The sequence below is a fragment of the Haliotis rufescens genome, unplaced genomic scaffold (assembly GCF_023055435.1).
Source record: "Haliotis rufescens isolate VD_foot unplaced genomic scaffold, xgHalRufe1.0.p SCAF_28, whole genome shotgun sequence".
In the NCBI taxonomy this organism is placed as follows: Eukaryota; Metazoa; Mollusca; class Gastropoda; order Lepetellida; family Haliotidae; genus Haliotis; species Haliotis rufescens.
In genome coordinates, this window is record NW_025963979.1 from 5,863,695 (window position 1) to 5,885,013 (window position 21,319).

Below are 21,319 nucleotides of genomic sequence, written 5' to 3' on the forward strand. Positions count from 1 at the left end.
TGCTGCAGTGTGCTGCATGTATGTGTGTTACAGGTGAAGAAGGACTACCTGGATGGTGTAGGGGACACCCTGGATGTGGTGCCCATTGGGGGCTACCTGGGCTCTGGCAAGAGGACCGGGTGGTACGGGGGCTTCCTGCTTGCCTGCTATGATGAGGAGAATGAAGAGTTCCAGTCCATCTGCAAGGTACCCACCCAGAATCTGGAATGTAAACTTATGTCAACAACCCAGTACCCACCCAGAATCTGGAATGTAAACTTATGTCAACAACCCTGTACCCACCCAGAATCTGAAATATAAACGTATGTCAACAACCCTGTACCCACCTAGAATCTGGAATGTAAACTGATGTCAACAACCCTGTACCCACCCAGAATCTGGAATGTAAACTGATGTCAACAACCCTGTACCCACCCAGAATCTGGAATGTAAACTGATGTCAACAAAATTGTACTCATCCAGAATCTGGAATGTTAACTTTTGCCAACATCCATTAGTAGTTCAGGTTGTCGACTGTCCAGTATTTTTATTATTAATGACTAGTTCTTCACACTGCAGTCAAATATAATCGACCTTTTAGTAACATCATGGATAACTGAAAAGGTTTGCTTTTGGTTAGATAGGATTGCAAAGGTGGAACAACCAACATGTCCAGATGTGCACTTTGTTATTGTTTTCAGCTGCACGTCTTCTCCATCCTGATCCCGAGGATGACAACGCTCTGTGTAGAGTTATGTCCCTTAGCTGCTGAAATTTGTCTTGGGTTTGATTCACCCCAATTATGATCCTTGGTCTGTCAATTCCATGGCAATGCTTGAGGGACTCACAACATTGCTAAACATCCACTACCTGCAATATAATATGAAGCTGACAAAGTTGTACATCAGAAAAGAAAGCATAAACCCAGTTGTCACTCACTCACTCTCAATCCTCTAGTCCAACAGCTAAGTCTATGGTATTTATAAGGCTATTTTGATTCGATCAGATTGGCACTGGCTTCACAGATGAGTACCTGGAGAAGCACACTACTTTCCTGAAGGAGCATCTCATAGATAAACCAAAGCCCTACTACCAGTACGACTCCAGTCACGAACCCGACCACTGGTTTGATGCAGTCCAGGTGTGGGAGATTAAGGTCGCTGACCTCTCAATATCCCCTACCCATAAGGCCGCAGCGGGACTGGTGAGTTTCTGTCTGTGTCTTTACTTTAATCACTGTTTTCAGATTGTTTATCCCAAACCTTTGGGTGGAAGTTGAAATAAAATAACAATACCGAAATTTTATAGCATGTTTTTCAAGTGTAGTCATAAAATGTTTTGTTGACCTGTTGGCCAAGAAACTGTAAGACAAGTTGGACTTCTCTGGCCTCAGATTGGAAACCAAAGTTGGATGTAACAATGACAAAATGAATATGAGAAGTTAATGCTGGTACATGCATATATCTGTATAGCTGAAATACTGCCAATGTGATGTATGTTGAAATTTTAGGTTGATCCAGAAAAAGGCATATCGCTGAGATTCCCCCGCTTTTTGCGTATCCGTGACGACAAGAAGACCGAACAAGCAACATCTGCCACTCAGGTATGCCCAGTGCTAACTTACTCTCAGGTGTGCCCAGTGCTATCTTACTCTCAGGTATGCCTAGTGCTAGCTTACTCTTAGGTATGCCCAGTGCCAACTTACTCTCAGGTGTGCCCAGTGCTAACTTACTCTCAGGTGTGCCCAGTGCTAACTTACTCTCAGGTGTGCCCAGTGCTAACTTACTCTCAGGTATGCCCAGTGCCAACTTACTCTCAGGTGTGCCCAGTGCTAACGTACTCTCAGGTGTGCCCAGTGCTAGCTTACTCTCAGGTGTGCCCAGTGCTAGCTTACTCTCATGTATGCCTAGTGCTAGCTTACTCTTAGGTATGCCCAGTGCCAACTTACTCTCAGGTGTGCCCAGTGCTAACTTACTCTCAGGTGTGCCCAGTGCTAACTTACTCTCAGGTGTGCCCAGTGCTAACTTACTCTCAGGTATGCCCAGTGCCAACTTACTCTCAGGTGTGCCCAGTGCTAACTTACTCTCAGGTGTGCCCAGTGCTAGCTTACTCTCAGGTGTGCCCAGTGCTAGCTTACTCTCAGGTGTGCCCAGTGCTAACTTACTCTCAGGTGTGCCCAGTGCTAACTTACTCTCAGGTGTGCCCAGTGCTAGCTTACTCTCAGGTGTGCCCAGTGCTAGCTTACTCTCAGGTATGCCCAGTGCTAACTTACTCTCAGGTGTGCCCAGTGCTAACTTACTCTCAGGTGTGCCCAGTGCTAACTTACTCTCAGGTGTGCCCAGTGCTAGCTTACTCTTAGGTATACCCAGTGCTAACTTACTCTCAGGTGTGCCCAGTGCTAGCTTACTCTCAGGTATGCCCAGTGCTAACTTACTCTCAGGTAATATGTAATTTGCTTCATATTATCTGTCTTCTGTAACCTTTTGCATTTTCAACATTCTTGCGTAAGGAGCTTCATATTTCAATGATGTTTTTGAACAAGTTCAAATTCCTGATATGGGAATTTACATCTGTAGAGTAATGTTCATGTTGTCTTCAGGTGCCTACCAAGTTGTCCACCATCTACTTTACACTCCACCCTCTACTTTACACTCCACCATCTACTTTACACTCCACCATCTACTTTACACTCCACTCTCTACTTTACACTCCACAATCAACTTTACACTCCACCATCTACTTCACACCCCACCCTCTACTTTACACACCACCATCTACTTTACTCTCCACCATCTACTTTACACTCCACTCTCTACTTTACACTCCACAATCAACTTTACTCTCTACCCTCTACTTTACACACCACCATCTACTTTACACTCCACCATCTACTTTACACTCCACCATCTACACTACACACCACCATCTACTTTACACTCCACCATCTACTTTACACCTCATCATCTACACTACACACCACCATCTTCTTTACACTCCACCCTCTACTTTACACACCACTCTCTACTTTACACTCCACAATCAACTTTACACTCCACCATCTACTTTACACTCCACCCTCTACTTTACAAACCACCATCTACTTTACTCTCCACCCTCTACTTTACACACCACCATCTACTTTACACTCCACCATCTTCTTTACACTCCACCATCTACTTTACACTCCACCCTCTACTTTACACTCCACCATCTACTTTACACTCCACTCTCTACTTTACTCTCCACCCTCTACTTTACACACCACCATCTACTTTACACTCCACCATCTTCTTTACACTCCACCATCTACTTTACACTCCACCCTCTACTTTACACTCCACCATCTACTTTACACTCCACTCTCTACTTTACTCTCCATCCTCTACTTTACACACCACCATCCACTTTACACTCCACCATCTACTTTACTCTCCATCCTCTACTTTACACACCACCATCTACACTACACACCACCATCTACTTTACACTCCATCCTCTACTTTACACACCACCATCTACAGTACACACCACCATCTACTTTACACTCCACCATCTACTTTACACTCCACCATCTACTTTACACATCACCATCTACACTACACACCACCATCTACTTTACACTCCACCATCTACTTTACACCTCATCATCTACACTACACACCACCATCTTCTTTACACTCCACCCTCTACTTTACACACCACTCTCTACTTTACACTCCACAATCAACTTTACACTCCACCATCTACTTTACACTCCACCCTCTACTTTACAAACCACCATCTACTTTACTCTCCACCCTCTACTTTACACACCACCATCTACTTTACACTCCACCATCTTCTTTACACTCCACCATCTACTTTACACTCCACCCTCTACTTTACACTCCACCATCTACTTTACACTCCACTCTCTACTTTACTCTCCACCCTCTACTTTACACACCACCATCTACTTTACACTCCACCATCTTCTTTACACTCCACCATCTACTTTACACTCCACCCTCTACTTTACACTCCACCATCTACTTTACACTCCACTCTCTACTTTACTCTCCATCCTCTACTTTACACACCACCATCTACTTTACACTCCACCATCTACTTTACTCTCCACCCTCTACTTTACACTCCACCATCTACTTTACACTCCACCATCTACTTTACTCTCCATCCTCTACTTTACACTCCACCATCTACTTAACACACCATCATCTACTTTACTCTCCATCCTCTACTTTACACTCCACCATCTACTTTACACTCCACCATCTACATTACACTCCACCATCTACTTTACTCTCCACCCTCTACTTTACACTCCACCATCTTCTTTACACTCCACCATCTACTTTACTCTCCATCCTCTACTTTACACTCCACCATCTACTTTACACTCCACTCTCTACTTTACTCTCCACCCTCTACTTTACTCTCCATCATCTACTTTACACACCACCATCTACTTTACTCTCCACCCTCTACTTTACACTCCACCATCTTCTTTACACTCCACCATCTACTTTACACTCCACCCTCTACTTTACACTCCACCATCTACTTTACACTCCACTCTCTACTTTACTCTCCATCCTCTACTTTACACACCACCATCTACTTTACACTCCACCATCTACTTTACTCTCCACCCTCTACTTTACACTCCACCATCTACTTTACACTCCACCATCTACTTTACTCTCCATCCTCTACTTTACACTCCACCATCTACTTAACACACCATCATCTACTTTACTCTCCATCCTCTACTTTACACTCCACCATCTACTTTACACACCACCATCTACATTACACTCCACCATCTACTTTACTCTCCACCCTCTACTTTACACTCCACCATCTTCTTTACACTCCACCATCTACTTTACTCTCCATCCTCTACTTTACACTCCACCATCTACTTTACACACCACCATCTACTTTACGCTCCACCATCTACTTTACTCTCCACCCTCTACTTTACACTCCACCATCTACTTTACACTCCACCATCTACTTTACACTCCACTCTCTACTTTACACTCCACAATCAACTTTACTCTCCACCATCTACTTTACACACCACCATCTACTTTACACTCCACCATCTACTTTACACTCCACCATCTACACTACACACCACCATCTACAGTACACACCACCATCTACTTTACACTCCTCCATCTACTTTACACTCCACCCTCTACTTTACACACCACCATCTACACTATACACCACCATCTACTTTACACTCCACCATCTACTTTACACTCCACCATCTACTTTACACTCCACCCTCTACTTTACACTCCACTATCTTCTTTACACTCCACCATCTACTTTACACTCCACCATCTTCTTTACACACCAACATCTACTTTACTCTCCATCCTCTACTTAACACTCCATCCTCTATTTTATACACCACCATCTACTTTACGCTCCACCATCTACTTTACACTCCACCCTCTACTTTACACTCCACCATCTACTTTACACTCCACTCTCTACTTTACTCTCCATCCTCTACTTTACACACCACCATCTACTTTACACTCCACCATCTACTTTACTCTCCACCCTCTACTTTACACTCCACCATCTACTTTACACTCCACCATCTACTTTACTCTCCATCCTCTACTTTACACTCCACCATCTACTTAACACACCATCATCTACTTTACTCTCCATCCTCTACTTTACACTCCACCATCTACTTTACACACCACCATCTACATTACACTCCACCATCTACTTTACTCTCCACCCTCTACTTTACACTCCACCATCTTCTTTACACTCCACCATCTACTTTACTCTCCATCCTCTACTTTACACTCCACCATCTACTTTACACACCACCATCTACTTTAAGCTCCACCATCTACTTTACTCTCCACCCTCTACTTTACACTCCACCATCTACTTTACACTCCACCATCTACTTTACACTCCACTCTCTACTTTACACTCCACAATCAACTTTACTCTCCACCATCTACTTTACACACCACCATCTACTTTACACTCCACCATCTACTTTACACTCCACCATCTACACTACACACCACCATCTACAGTACACACCACCATCTACTTTACACTCCTCCATCTACTTTACACTCCACCCTCTACTTTACACACCACCATCTACACTATACACCACCATCTACTTTACACTCCACCATCTACTTTACACTCCACCATCTACTTTACACTCCACCCTCTACTTTACACTCCACTATCTTCTTTACACTCCACCATCTACTTTACACTCCACCATCTTCTTTACACACCAACATCTACTTTACTCTCCATCCTCTACTTAACACTCCATCCTCTATTTTATACACCACCATCTACTTTACGCTCCACCATCTACTTTACGCTCCACCATCTACTTTACACTCCATCCTCTACTTTACACTCCATCCTCTACTTTATACACCACCATCTGCTTTAGGCTCCACCATCTACTTTACGCTCCACCATCTACTTTACACTCCACTCTCTACTTTACTCTCCATCCTCTACTTTACACACCACCATCTACTTTACACTCCACCATCTACTTTACTCTCCACCCTCTACTTTACACTCCACCATCTACTTTACACTCCACCATCTACTTTACTCTCCATCCTCTACTTTACACTCCACCATCTACTTAACACACCATCATCTACTTTACTCTCCATCCTCTACTTTACACTCCACCATCTACTTTACACTCCACCATCTACATTACACTCCACCATCTACTTTACTCTCCACCCTCTACTTTACACTCCACCATCTTCTTTACACTCCACCATCTACTTTACTCTCCATCCTCTACTTTACACTCCACCATCTACTTTACACTCCACTCTCTACTTTACTCTCCACCCTCTACTTTACTCTCCATCATCTACTTTACACACCACCATCTACTTTACTCTCCACCCTCTACTTTACACTCCACCATCTTCTTTACACTCCACCATCTACTTTACACTCCACCCTCTACTTTACACTCCACCATCTACTTTACACTCCACTCTCTACTTTACTCTCCATCCTCTACTTTACACACCACCATCTACTTTACACTCCACCATCTACTTTACTCTCCACCCTCTACTTTACACTCCACCATCTACTTTACACTCCACCATCTACTTTACTCTCCATCCTCTACTTTACACTCCACCATCTACTTAACACACCATCATCTACTTTACTCTCCATCCTCTACTTTACACTCCACCATCTACTTTACACACCACCATCTACATTACACTCCACCATCTACTTTACTCTCCACCCTCTACTTTACACTCCACCATCTTCTTTACACTCCACCATCTACTTTACTCTCCATCCTCTACTTTACACTCCACCATCTACTTTACACACCACCATCTACTTTACGCTCCACCATCTACTTTACTCTCCACCCTCTACTTTACACTCCACCATCTACTTTACACTCCACCATCTACTTTACACTCCACTCTCTACTTTACACTCCACAATCAACTTTACTCTCCACCATCTACTTTACACACCACCATCTACTTTACACTCCACCATCTACTTTACACTCCACCATCTACACTACACACCACCATCTACAGTACACACCACCATCTACTTTACACTCCTCCATCTACTTTACACTCCACCCTCTACTTTACACACCACCATCTACACTATACACCACCATCTACTTTACACTCCACCATCTACTTTACACTCCACCATCTACTTTACACTCCACCCTCTACTTTACACTCCACTATCTTCTTTACACTCCACCATCTACTTTACACTCCACCATCTTCTTTACACACCAACATCTACTTTACTCTCCATCCTCTACTTAACACTCCATCCTCTATTTTATACACCACCATCTACTTTACGCTCCACCATCTACTTTACGCTCCACCATCTACTTTACACTCCATCCTCTACTTTACACTCCATCCTCTACTTTATACACCACCATCTGCTTTAGGCTCCACCATCTACTTTACCCTCCACCATCTACTTTACACTCCATCCTCTACTTTATACACCACCATCTACTTTACACACCACCATCTACTTTACGCTCCACCATCTACTTTACGCTCCACCATCTACACTACACACCACCATCTACAGTACACACCACCATCTACTTTACATTCCACCATCTACTTTACACTCCACTATCTACTTTACACACCACCATCTACACTATACACCACCATCTACTTTACACTCCACCATCTACTTTACACTCCACCATCTACTTTACACTCCACCCTCTACTTTACACTCCACTATCTACTTTACACTCCACCATCTACTTTACACTCCACCATCTTCTTTACACACCAACATCTACTTTACTCTCCATCCTCTACTTAACACTCCATCCTCTATTTTATACAACACCATCTACTTTACGCTCCACCATCTACTTTACGCTCCACCATCTACTTTACACTCCATCCTCTACTTTACACTCCATCCTCTACTTTATACACCACCATCTACTTTAGGCTCCACCATCTACTTTACCCTCCACCATCTACTTTACACTCCATCCTCTACTTTACACTCCATCCTCTACTTTATACACCACCATCTACTTTACACACCACCATCTACTTTACGCTCCACCATCTACTTTACACTCCACCATCAACACTAACCACCACCATCTACTTTACGCTCCACCATCTACTTTACATGAACATCGAAACAGATCAAGAAACAGTAATATAGATAGATTTATGTTTGCAGTGTACTTTTACAGCAATGTTTGATGTGTTTGGAAAGGTATTTTCACTTCTCAAAACTGTTAACGTGGCAAATGCCAGCTTTGAGATAAAGCTATAAAATGTTAGTTATTTGTATCTTGATTTTGTCGTCATTCTGACATCAAGGTATGATAAGTATTAATATAGTGATGCGGTCAGACGGGGGAATAGGTTTAAGATATCACTACATTTGAGATAACTAGGTTTGACTGTATGTCATGTTTTTGCATAGCACGAGTGAGTGGTTCTTGTTTTCTGCAACAGTCAGCAATATTCAAACTATATTGTGAATAATCAAGGCCAGGCAGGTGTCAACAACAATCCCCGGTGTCAAGGTAAAACATTGTGACCCCCTGGTTCCAGTCAGCCATGGAGTACTGGGGACCTTTGTTACCCACGTACACCTTGGCAGTAAGCCAAAGGTACAGTCTGTGTATGTAGGTGTTGATCAGATCAATATGGATTTCTTTGTCCCAGATTTAGCAGAAACATGATAGCCTATTTGCTGGACTGATGCAGAAGTAAACGTTGGTTTTACAAACAACATGACACAGCCAAGGAACTGGTGCATCGGGTGCATTCCTTCTTGGCTTGACATTTTCCTTCATTCCCTCCCACCCTTCCTTCTCTTCATTCCCTCTATTCAATTCTTCCTTCATTTCCTCCCATCCTTCATATATTCCTTCACTTCCTCCCATCCTTCCTTTGTTCCCTCCCATCCTTCCTTCATTGATTCCTTCACTCCCTCCCATCCTTCCTTTGTTCCCTTCCATCCTTCCTTCATTGATTCCTTCACTCCCTCCCATCCTTCCTTTGTTCCCTTCCATCCTTCCTTCATTGATTCCTTCACTCCCTCCCATCCTTTCTTTCTTCCCTTCCATCCTTCATTGATTCCTTTGTTCCCTTCCATCCTTCCTTCATTGATTCCTTCACTCCCTCCCATCCTTCCTTTGTTCCCTTCCATCCTTCATATATTCCTTCACTTCCTCTCATCCTTCCTTTGTTCCCTCCCATCCTTCCTTCATTGATTCCCTCACTCCCTCCCATCCTTCCTTTGTTCCCTTCCATCCTTCCTTCATTGATTCCTTCACTCCCTCCCATCCTTCCTTTGTTCCCTTCCATCCTTCCTTCATTGATTCCTTCACTCCCTCCCATCCTTCCTTTGTTCCCTTCCATCCTTCCTTCATTGATTCCTTCACTTCCTCCCATCCTTCCTTTGTTCCCTTCCATCCTTCCTTCATTGATTCCTTCACTTCCTCTCATCCTTTCTTTGTTCCCTCCCATCCTTCCTTCATTGATTCCTTCACTCCCTCCCATCCTTCCTTTGTTCCCTTCCATCCTTCCTTCATTGATTCCTTCACTCCCTCCCATCCTTCCTTTGTTCCCTTCCATCCTTCATATATTCCTTCACTTCCTCTCATCCTTCCTTTGTTCCCTCCCATCCTTCCTTCATTGATTCCTTCACTCCCTCCCATCCTTCCTTTAATCCCTCCCATCCTTCCTTTATTGATTCCTTCACTCCCTCCCATCCTTCCTTCATTGATTCCTTCACTCCCTCCCATCCTTCCTTTGTTCCCTTCCATCCTTCCTTCATTGATTCCTTCACTCCCTCCCATCCTTCCTTTGTTCCCTTCCATCCTTCCTTCATTGATTCCTTCACTCCCTCCCATCCTTCCTTTGTTCCCTTCCATCCTTCATTGATTCCTTTGTTCCCTCCCATCCTTCCTTCATTGATTCCTTCACTCCCTCCCATCCTTCCATCCTTCCCTTCCTTCCTTCATTGATTCCTTCACTCCCTCCCATCCTTTCTTTGTTTCCTTCCATCCTTCATTGATTCCTTTGTTCCCTCCCATCCTTCCTTCATTGATTCCTTCACTCCCTCCCATCCTTCCTTTGTTCCCTTCCATCCTTCATTGATTCCTTCACTCCCTCCCATCCTTCCTTTGTTCCTTCCCATCCTTCATTGATTACTTTTTTCCCTTCCATCCTTCCTTCATTGATTCCTTCACTCCCTTCCATCCTTCCCTTCCTTCCTTCATTGATTCCTTCACTCCCTCCCATCCTTTCTTTGTTCCCTTCCATCCTTCATTGATTCCTTTATTCCCTTCCATCCTTCCTTCATTGATTCCTTCACTCCCTCCCATCCTTCCTTTGTTCCCTTCCTTCCTTCATTGATTCCTTCACTCCCTCCCATCCTTTCTTTGTTCCCTTCCATCCTTCATTGATTCCTTTGTTCCCTTCCATCCTTCATTGATTCCTTTGTTCCCTTCCATCCTTCCTTCATTGATTCCTTCACTCCCTCACATCCTTCCTTTGTTTCCTTCCATCCTTCATTGATTCCTTTGTTCCCTTCCATCCTTCATTCATTCCTTCACTCCCTTCCTTCACTCCCTTCCATCCTTCATTGATTCGTTCCCTTCAATCCTTCATTGATTCCTTTGTTCCCTTCCATCCTTCATTGATTCCTTTGTTCCCTTCCATCCTTCCTTCATTGATTCCTTCACTCCCTCCCATCCTTCCTTTGTTCCCTTCCCTCCTTCCTTCATTGATTCCTTCACTCCCTCCCATCCTTTCTCTGTTCCCTTCCATCCTTCATTGATTCCTTTGTTCCCTCCCATCCTTCCTTCATTGATTCCTTCACTCCCTCCCATCCTTCTTTGTTCCCTTCCTTTCTTCATTGATTCCTTCACCCCCTCCCATCCTTTCTTTGTTTCTTCCATCCTTCATTGATTCCTTTGTTCCCTTCCATCCTTCCTTCATTGATTCCTTCACTCCCTCCCATCCTTCCTTTGTTTCCTTCCATCCTTCATTGATTCCTTTGTTCCCTTCCCTCATTCCTTCATTTATTCCTTCACTCCCTCCCTCCCATCCTTCCTTCATTGATTCCTTCACTCCCTCCCATCATTTCTTTGTTCCCTTCCATCCTTCATTGATGCCTTTGTTCCCTTCTATCCTTCCTTCATTGATTCCTTCACTCCCTTCCATCCTTCATTGATTCGTTCCCTTCAATCCTTCCTTCAATGATTGCTTCACTCCCCCCTTCCCTCCATCCTTCATTTTTTCCTTCACTTCCTCCCATCCTTTCTTTGTTCCCTTCCATCGATTCCTTCACTCCCTTCTGTCCTCCACTGATTCCTTCACTCCGTTCTGTCAAGGAGGGGAGGGACCTATGAAGGAGGGAATGGAATGAAGGTTATTGTGTAATTATCTTCTATAAATGGGAAAAAGACCTTCATAAAAACTACTATCTTGACTTTGACTTGACTATGGTTGCTGGTGTTAATAAAGACATTGACAAGACCTGAAAGGACAAAAGATTAAAGGGTTAAAGTAGGAAGGAAGGAACAAACAAATGAGTGAGTGAGTTGGGTTTAACGCCACTTTTAACAGTATTCCAGTTATATCGCGGCGTGTCAGCTTAATGTGGGAGGAAAGCCCGAAGTGATGCAGGTCTCAGACGTTTACCACTTCGGTGAAACCCACGAGCACGGGTATGGTGCTGACAAACCTAGAAACATAATCGGGGTGAACCGCGATTCGAACCCACAATCATAGGTTTCTGGCGTGCCCAAGGGACGCAACTCTGCACAGCGAATCGCGGCGCCTTAGACGACTGGGCCACCCGTGCCCCCACAAACAAATGAAGACACATGGGGGGAAATATCTGAGTAAAGGTGTACATTTCCAAAGAATAACTGTTATCAGATATTACAGTTAAGAACTTGCATACAACGTCTTATGTATACTGAGTAATGCCTGCATGTAGATGTAATGTTTAGACATGCCCATGATTTTATCTTTTAACATTATCTAAATATAAAGGATCATGTGGACTCCCATTTTTATGTTCAAAACAGCAATAAATCAACCTCTTATGATGTCAGCATTAATCAGAGCCATCTGACACTTTATCTCTTTAGTAAAGGTACATGGAAGATAGGTTATGATTTAATTGAGTAAAAGGTGCAAAGTAAAGTCGTTTTGCTCACCGGAAAATGTATTTATTATATGTGACCCCAGCAATGGCATACCTAAACATTTATGTCATTATCAACCTTCTCTCAACTACTTGCCTACTTAACAATATGTCAGGAGCGATAGGGTAGCCTAGTGGTTAAAGCGTTCGCTTTTCACGCCGAAGACCCGGGTTCGATTCCCGACATGGGTACAATGTGTGAAGCCCATTTCTGGTGTCCTCCGCCGTGATATTGCTGGAATATTGCTAAAATCGGCGTAAAACCTCACTCACTCACTAACAATATGTCAGTGAAATTTGATGTACAGAGTTTATGGGTTGAGGACAACCACGTTTGTTCTGTGTTCTAATGTTGAGTATGTATGAGCTTTGCTTTGACCTATGACCTTAGCAGTGATTTTGCCAGGACAAGCAATTGTGGAATGCACGCTTTTTTAATTGTAATCACGCTAATTTAACTGTTACCATGCTAATTTAATGGTTATCATGTTAATTTAATTGTAATCACGCTAATTTGATTATCATGCTAATTTAATTGTAATCAAGCTAATTATTTTTAATTGTTATCATGCTAATTTAATTGTAATCATGCTAATTTAAGTAATCATGCTAATTTAATTGTAATCATGCTAATTTAATTGTAATCTTACATTCAGAAACAAGCTGTGCGTGAAAGATTGTGCAGAAAAATAATCACACACACATTTGGAATTTCACAATGCATCGCTAGTCTTTTTTATTATGGGAACCTTTTAGTATACTATTTGCAAAATATTGTCTGTCAGCAGTAAGCATTGCCATCTTAATCTACTCATGACTGTATTATTTTTACTGCTAAGACAAATATTCCAAATTAGAAATGTAATGTTTGTACATGACTGAAGATGATGTAGTTTTCCGTTAGTCAAAGGGGGACACAGTAGACTGGTATCCATCCAAAGCCTTCAACACAGAACAGCTGATTATTTTGGAACATATGATGCATTTGAGGGAACTATGGAAGATCATGATAATATTGACATGACGTGACCAGGAAGTGGTGATGATAGTGTTGGAACACCCACTAGTGGAATGGAACTCCCCCTTTCTAGTAAATCAAACATAGGAGATCTCCTCTCTGGTGCAAATTCCTGGCAAAATCCCTGCACTAGACTTTGTGAATGCCCATAGATCTTGTTTTACACAGTATATATAGAATACTCCTGTTCCACTAAGTTAATGAAACTGAAATGAAAAGCCTATTGAATTCTGATTTGATTTTTGCCATGGTCAACGTGACTGACATGGCTGACTCACAATAGCTGATTAAGGAACTGTTTGTTCATATGTAATTAACATATACAGAATTTCTGTTATGTAAAAGTTACGTCATACTTTAGGTTTACAGACTTTTTGTTAACCAATATTTTTGTCATTCAGGTAAAAATAATGTGTAGCTCAGTATTTTTCGCTGAACAGTGTGACACTGCATGTTATAGAGGTATCTAAGTCCATAGTGTCAATGTAGCTGTGTGTCAATACACAAAACAAACAAACAAACAAACAAACATTGTTTTCATTTGTTCAACCTCAAGACAATTTCTTGAACTAATTGCATTTGGGCAGTTGATATTCACAAGTGATGTTTAGTTCTTAGCAAATTACCATTTATAGGAGTCGGGGTTGGCGATTCTTGGGATGTGCATTCAGACGTATTGGTATTGTTCTAGTCAAAGTGTCAATACAATCTACTTTCAAGCCTGAAAGTGTAAACTTATGTTTGTATAGAATACACTACTAATCTGGCAATATTATATTTTCTTTATAAGTTTTCTAAAGGCACATTATTATTTTTATTATGTAATCCCGGTCTGGCCCAATCCCAAAGTTTAGATGACTGGTCCCCACACAAGTTTTTTTCACTTGTGTTAGTCAAATAATGTTGAAATCTCACATGAAGACCACATTGCATTCTTCCTGTGAACAAATTATAGCAGATGATTTGGTGCATTTACAGCACACATTCTTCAACTTAATAAGCACCCAACTCCAATAAGCCCGATGCTTCATTTTCTAAAATATCGCTGAGGTTCAGTTTGAGTGTAGCCATGTTGGAACAAGACACACCGTTTGTTTGTTTTACAAGTTAATTGTGTTATATACTTGGATTGATTCAGAGTGCCCTGAATGTCTCTATTGACGAGAGTGTGAGGTGAAACCAACATCTGGCTCATGGGGCAATCAATAGGAGCATTTTGTGCTGAGTTGACACTTTTCCATTCTGGAATTTCTCAGCCATTACAGTGTTTGTTGAGTGATTTATAGTTTGTGAAATCAGCACCACTTACAGATAGTTTGTGTGTGGAGTGAAAATGTGTGCAAAATGTCCACAATAACTTATGACCTGAATGCATGACACTTTTTATGGATAACAACTTCATTTGTTCTTATTCACGACGATTCAGAGCCACACCTTGCTCCTTCATCAGGTGAATGCTTAGAGGGTGCATAGAGTTTACACACACACACACACACACACACACACACACACACACACACACACACACACACTAGAATAGGTATTAAGCAACCAATGCTTGCTTTAAATGGTGCCTTTGCTTGTCGTAAGAGGCGAATATCGGGTGGTCAGGCTCACTGATTTGGTTGATGCATGTCGTCATATCCCAATGGCATAGATTGATGTTCATGATATCAGTCACTGGATTGTCTGGTCCAGACTCGATTATTTACATTTCAGAGTGCCATCATATAGCTGGAATATTGCTGAGTGCGGCGTTAAACAACAAACATTCAAATAAACAAAAAAACACAACACAACACAACACAAGGTGGGATGGATGTTCCAAGATAACAATATACTTATTACCATCCAAACACTGATGCATTGACTCAAAACTCTCATAATGATAGAAGTGGAATGATGTTTAAGGGTCAAGGTTTCACTGTTAGTCACCTGTAAGTTAGGTAGTAGACCATATCATGTTCAGGAAGTAAAGGGGCCCTGGGGTAGCCTAGTGGTTAAAGCATTAGTCCGTCATGCCAAAGACCAGGGTTCATTCCCCCAATGGACTCAATGTGTGGAGCCCATTTCTGATGTCCCCCGCAGTGATATTGCTGGAATTTTGATTAAAAAAAAGCAGTGAAAGACCATACACACTCACTAAGTAAATGCACCAACATGGATGACTCTTTGCATGCAAGCATGCAGCGTTTCCAACCTTTATGTTTGTTTGTTCAGGTGGCCGAGATGTACAAGAACCAGCATCAGATTCAGAACCAACAGAAGGGAGGGAAGAAGGAAGAAGATGAGGAAGACTTCTACTGATTTGTTGTCATGAAAATATCATTTCTAACAATGGACATCTTGCAGATCTGTTGTGATTAGGACTTCTGAGGATCTGCTCTAAAGAAGATGAGGAGAGATTCTGATGTGTTGTAAGGAAAACAGGACCAGGACCGCTTCTGGTCAGGGTGTCTGCAGACTGATGTTTTCTCTACTCGTGTACTAATTCGATCAAACAGAACAGTACAGTTGTGTGAGATTGTTCTTTAGTGCTAGTTACATTGAATAGTTTCTATTTGCCCATGGAAACACTTTAAGTCTTAGACCAAGTCAATTTAAAAAGGTCAATGCTTTGTTTGATTGACTGTTACAATCTACAGGTATGCCACTACTTGGCAGTGATCTCTTAAAGAACATGTCAGTTTCTGTAGCATGTGTATTCACTGCGTATCATTGAGGTCACCTGTCTTACTATTAGAACCATGCTTCTGATTAACTGAACCTTAATTGTAAATAGGCTATGCGACCGGGCCAACATAATCCTGTGCCATTTAATACTTTCATCATCATCATGATCACGGGGCGGTCGGGTAGCCTAGTTGTTAAAGCATTTGCTTGTCACGTCAAAAACCCAGGTTCGATTCCCGACATGGGTACAATGTGTGAAGCCCATTTCTGGTGTCCCCTGCTGTGATATTGCTGGAATATTGCAAAAAGAGGCATAAAACCATACTCACTCACTCATTCATCATGGTCACTGTTTCAGCTTACAGCTTTGTTGTGTACATCAGCTGGATAAAACTATCTCTTGGGCATGGAATCCACATTAACATCATTCAATTTTGACAGAATAATATCTGTATGTTTTGAACTGAAATTATGTCTAAAGTTTGACAGAATAAAAATGTTCTGTATGTTTCGAAATTATATTTTGTGTGTTTATTTTTTGTTTAGACTTGACATTGTCAAAGTGAGCTTAAGGCATGGGTCTCATGTGTTGTTTGTTTCTTTCAATCATTCATCCATCCATCCCTCCATCCATTCATCCATCCATCTATCCAACCATCCATTTGTACTGAACTTAAAAACTCTTCTTCTTTACCATTGAACATAGCAATGTCATATTTCTTCAGGGTTCATATAGGCTTAAAAAGCCTTGAGTTTTAGTGTCAACCTTGAAAAGCCTTGAAGATCACCAAGTTAGCTTGAAAAGCCTTGAATTTGTACAAATTGACATATACTTGTTAATCAAAATATTAAAGCACACACAAATACGTGCCAAAGATGTTTAAGTGAGATTTATCACAATGATAGATTTGTGTACATGAGACCCTGAAGTATTCATGACAGACTTAATATATGTTTCGGTTGGGTTAAATATAAATCTTGTTGAAAATGTGTGATGGTCATACAGCTTTTTAGGTCTTACGACTAAGATATAGTATGCTGTATTTAATAAAGTATCAACAGCCTTGAATTTTATTTTTGTGTTCTCGTCACGATATGGCTGAAATATTGCCAATGAGACGTTAAATTTTAACTCACTCACTCACTATTTTAGTGTCCGATATCTGTATGAACCTTGAATATGCATTCATATATTAAATTCAGAGCGTAACATTTAGAATTCAACATAACTTGATTTTTCTAATATTTGTTATATGACATTTACTTTAGTTTAATAGTAAATTTGAAGGGGTATTTTTTCCAGTGGCCTCATAAAAAGAGACAACAATCTTGGTCAGTGTTAAACACATTTCTGTGTACTCAGACCCTGAAAAATAATTGTTTGAACATGTATGCACAAGATAATCATACACTGACCAGCTTCATGTGGACATTGTCAGTATATTGTGTCATGGGTGACGTTTTGAAACGTGCATGTTGCAACCTGTTATTAGGCCCAGACTTGTGACGAGATTCTTAAGTAACACACTGCATGAGATATCCCTACAAGCAGCCACAGTAAGGCACAGCGGCAACACCTAACAATCCAGAGACATGCACCCTGGGCCATTGTCTTTAGTTAATATGCTTGGAATAACAATATCTTGCAGTTTTGATCCCAGAGTATTAATCCATGTGAAAATAAATTCTCTGTGTACTTCTTGTCCACGTGAGTAAGAAAGTTTATTGTTTAACTCCACACTGCCTAATGTCCAGCTGTTTGATGGGGGGAACCATTTTAACCTATGGTGCCACAGGGCAATACGTTTTCATGTAAAGTATATGTACCTTATATTGTAACCTGTGTTACAAGGTGACTTCGACATTGAAACGCGAAGGTTTACCCAGAAATCAGGAGGTACAAAACTATATTGTGAAATCGCTAAGTAATTACACAAAATCAATGAATAAATTATATTGGAACACAGTTTTAGGTTTTTATATGAAAACAATACAATGGTCAGGTAGGTGACCGCAACAATAAGTAACAAACTCTACCATACGTTAGTTTACTCATGAATGTCTAGATTTAAATCACTGTCGGATGTCTTCTTGCAGGCCTATCTCTGTCTGTACTATTCAGAATAGTGTAGGAAGCTGGTAGGAATTCAGTGTTTTCAGATATGTATCAGGTCCGCACTTGAGTTTATAAATGCAAGTCAAGTAAATGTCCCCAAATCGTCCCCGTGTTCCTCTTATATAGATAGTCAGCCTTCAAGAAACTGTCCCATCCTGAAACTTCTCCAACGATCAAATCTGTTATGTTTGTAAACTACCAGGGGAGGTAACTGACACTTCATGTTATAATCTGGCTACACCAGCTCTCGACATTTTGTGAGCGTTTAAGTCATATGCTGGCACTGACAATCAGTACAAATAAATTACAACAATCTCTACTGCCACGTAACACCTGTTAGTTACAGGTACGTTTGTCTGTGAAACTGTCGGACCGATGCAGATGAATGTATTGATGCTCCTTGCTGCCACTGATGACGAAGTTACTTGCAACGGTTTTGATGCAATTGTTTTTATAAAGAGTAACTTGCAAATGTAATATACTGAAGACGATTGAAAAAAGACGAGTCAGTTAATTTGAGCTTTATGATGGTCATTAATATTTGCCCGTTCCGCTGGATCATTTTTGTTGTAAAAGATTAGTTCACCTAAAATGAGATTCATGTGATAGTGTGAATCCATTGCCTGTCAATTCGAAACCTTGACATTTACATAAAAAAGAAATCACCAGACGTGCAAGCTGAAAACTTGCTAAACATTTTATGCAACTATGTTGAAATTCCACAGATTTCCAATCCAAATTTAAATATTCGATTGTCCTATTGAAAAATACAAGTGACCGAACACTTTCCACAAGAAATGTCTGCTAAAAGCAGAGTTCATTGTACGATTCCGACTATATCATAAGCGTGTGTTTATGAATAACTATTTAATCGTGATGATACAAGGTGTCCGCGAAGAGGTGAGCGAGTTCTGCCCCACCGGTGGCAGACATGCCAATCAAGACAAATCACCTGAACATAGCACAGGAACATGTGGTACAAGTACAGGAACATGTGGTTCAATTCAAACTAGGGAACTGCATCGGACATGATTTAGGTCACTGATGTGTCAGATTTGGAATACACTCCATGTGTCTACCATAAACAAAACACTTTGAAAGTTTCACTGTCTTTTTCGCCCAAATTGTGCTATTCTATCATTTACAATTTCTCAATTTGAGATACATTCAGCATCTACACTGAGCAAAAAAAGTAAAGGATCATGAATATTTTGGGGGATATTTTTTTCTAGTGAAGACTGAATACAATTTCATAAAAAATATCCCCAAAAATATTCATAATCCCTAACTTCTTGTGATCAGTATGTTTGTAAACTTTAACGTGATGGTGAGTTATCCAGTCTTTTACTTAGGAACAGCTGCTTAATAAGCAGAGACTATGAACTATAGGTGGCACCTGCTGTGGTGTCTAAAAGTGCAATTGATCTAAAGGCGGGCTGGGCTCCAGACAATTGGCAGACCTTGCAACCTCGCTGCAAGGCATGTCAGACAACTATGTTTGTTTGCCATCTCAGATATTAGTAGTTTTCCTAATTACCGAGAGTTTCAGTTCTACAAATGGCATTCATTACCAGAACCAGGCCTAACATGGTCCCCTTTTCTCCCCGACAGATCCTATTTTGAAACATGTTATATTTGTCCAGTCACTTGGCCATTTATGAATGTTTGGCAGAGTCAACTTTGGAAAGAGGACTGTATTGTAATGTTATGTTAAAACCTGATGACAATTTTTAAAACTATTCGGAGAGCACATACCGTATATAGTCTCTGAACTACTGTACTGACAAATTAAAAGGGACACTAATTTTGTTAAAGATTTGCCCCGGAAGCTGAGGGCTACAGGCTTGAGGTCTTGTTTCTCCTTTCAGATACACATTTCCAGTGACCGATATGGTTTATGGTCACTACATATATGGTTCGTTGGTTTGTTGTTTAACGCTGCACTCAGCAATATTCCAGCTATATGACGGCGGTCTGTAAATAATCGAGTCTGGACCAGACAATCCAGTAATTGACATCATGATCATCGATCCACGCAATTGGAATACGATGGCATGCATCAAACCAAGTCAGCGAGCCTGACCACCCGATCCCGTTAGTCGCCTCTTACGACAAGCATAGTCGCCTTTTACGGCAAGCATTGGTTGCTGAAGACCTATTCTACCCCGGATCTTCGCGGGTCCACTACATATATAGATATATTTTATTTCAGTCTGATGTATATTTACTTGTTTACGAACTTGTTCAGGCAGTGACATTATATAGATTCCATTTATATTGAATAATGTTGGCATTGTCATTCAGACAATTCAAGTCCTGTGCGACGAGCAGTTGGCACTATTGCATGTTGCTGGAAGGTACAAATATACCCCTTTAATATTTCTTTATGTAACCATTTATTGTAACTTCCCCCACGTGATTGAGATCAACATAATGCTGACGCAGGATGTGTTTGAGAAAAAAACTCAAACATGTGTTAGTTCATGTAAAGTATTGAAATATTGAAATCTTTTACATCAGGAGATTTTAATAACAGCTGATCAAACAGATGTTCAGTTTGACGTCACGTGTAAATCCATACATGCTGATAAGAGCAGAAACCCGTTGTTCGTTATATGCAGACAAACAGCTGGATAATCGGGTCAGGTCGCCAGGAGCACGTTTTGGGCGTACGGAGCGCATGTGTCGTCGATAATCACGTCTCCCGCTGTGTTTATGAATTTGTTCATTATTAAATTGACAAAATATGTTAGTAG

The 21,319-nt window shown here is 41.2% G+C and overlaps 1 protein-coding gene across 1 annotated transcript in view; it reads left to right on the plus strand.

Moving 5' to 3' along the window:
• Positions 1-16,966, plus strand: part of LOC124140502 (DNA ligase 1-like) — a 98,950-nt gene extending 81,984 nt beyond the window's left edge. The window contains exons 21-24 of the mRNA XM_048402689.1: positions 34-186; positions 986-1,183; positions 1,490-1,582; positions 15,995-16,966. Coding sequence (XP_048258646.1) covers positions 34-186; positions 986-1,183; positions 1,490-1,582; positions 15,995-16,081 — 531 coding nt within the window. The 3' untranslated portion in view covers positions 16,082-16,966. The remainder of the gene's footprint in view (positions 1-33; positions 187-985; positions 1,184-1,489; positions 1,583-15,994) is intronic.
• Positions 16,967-21,319: the final 4,353 nt, after the last annotated feature.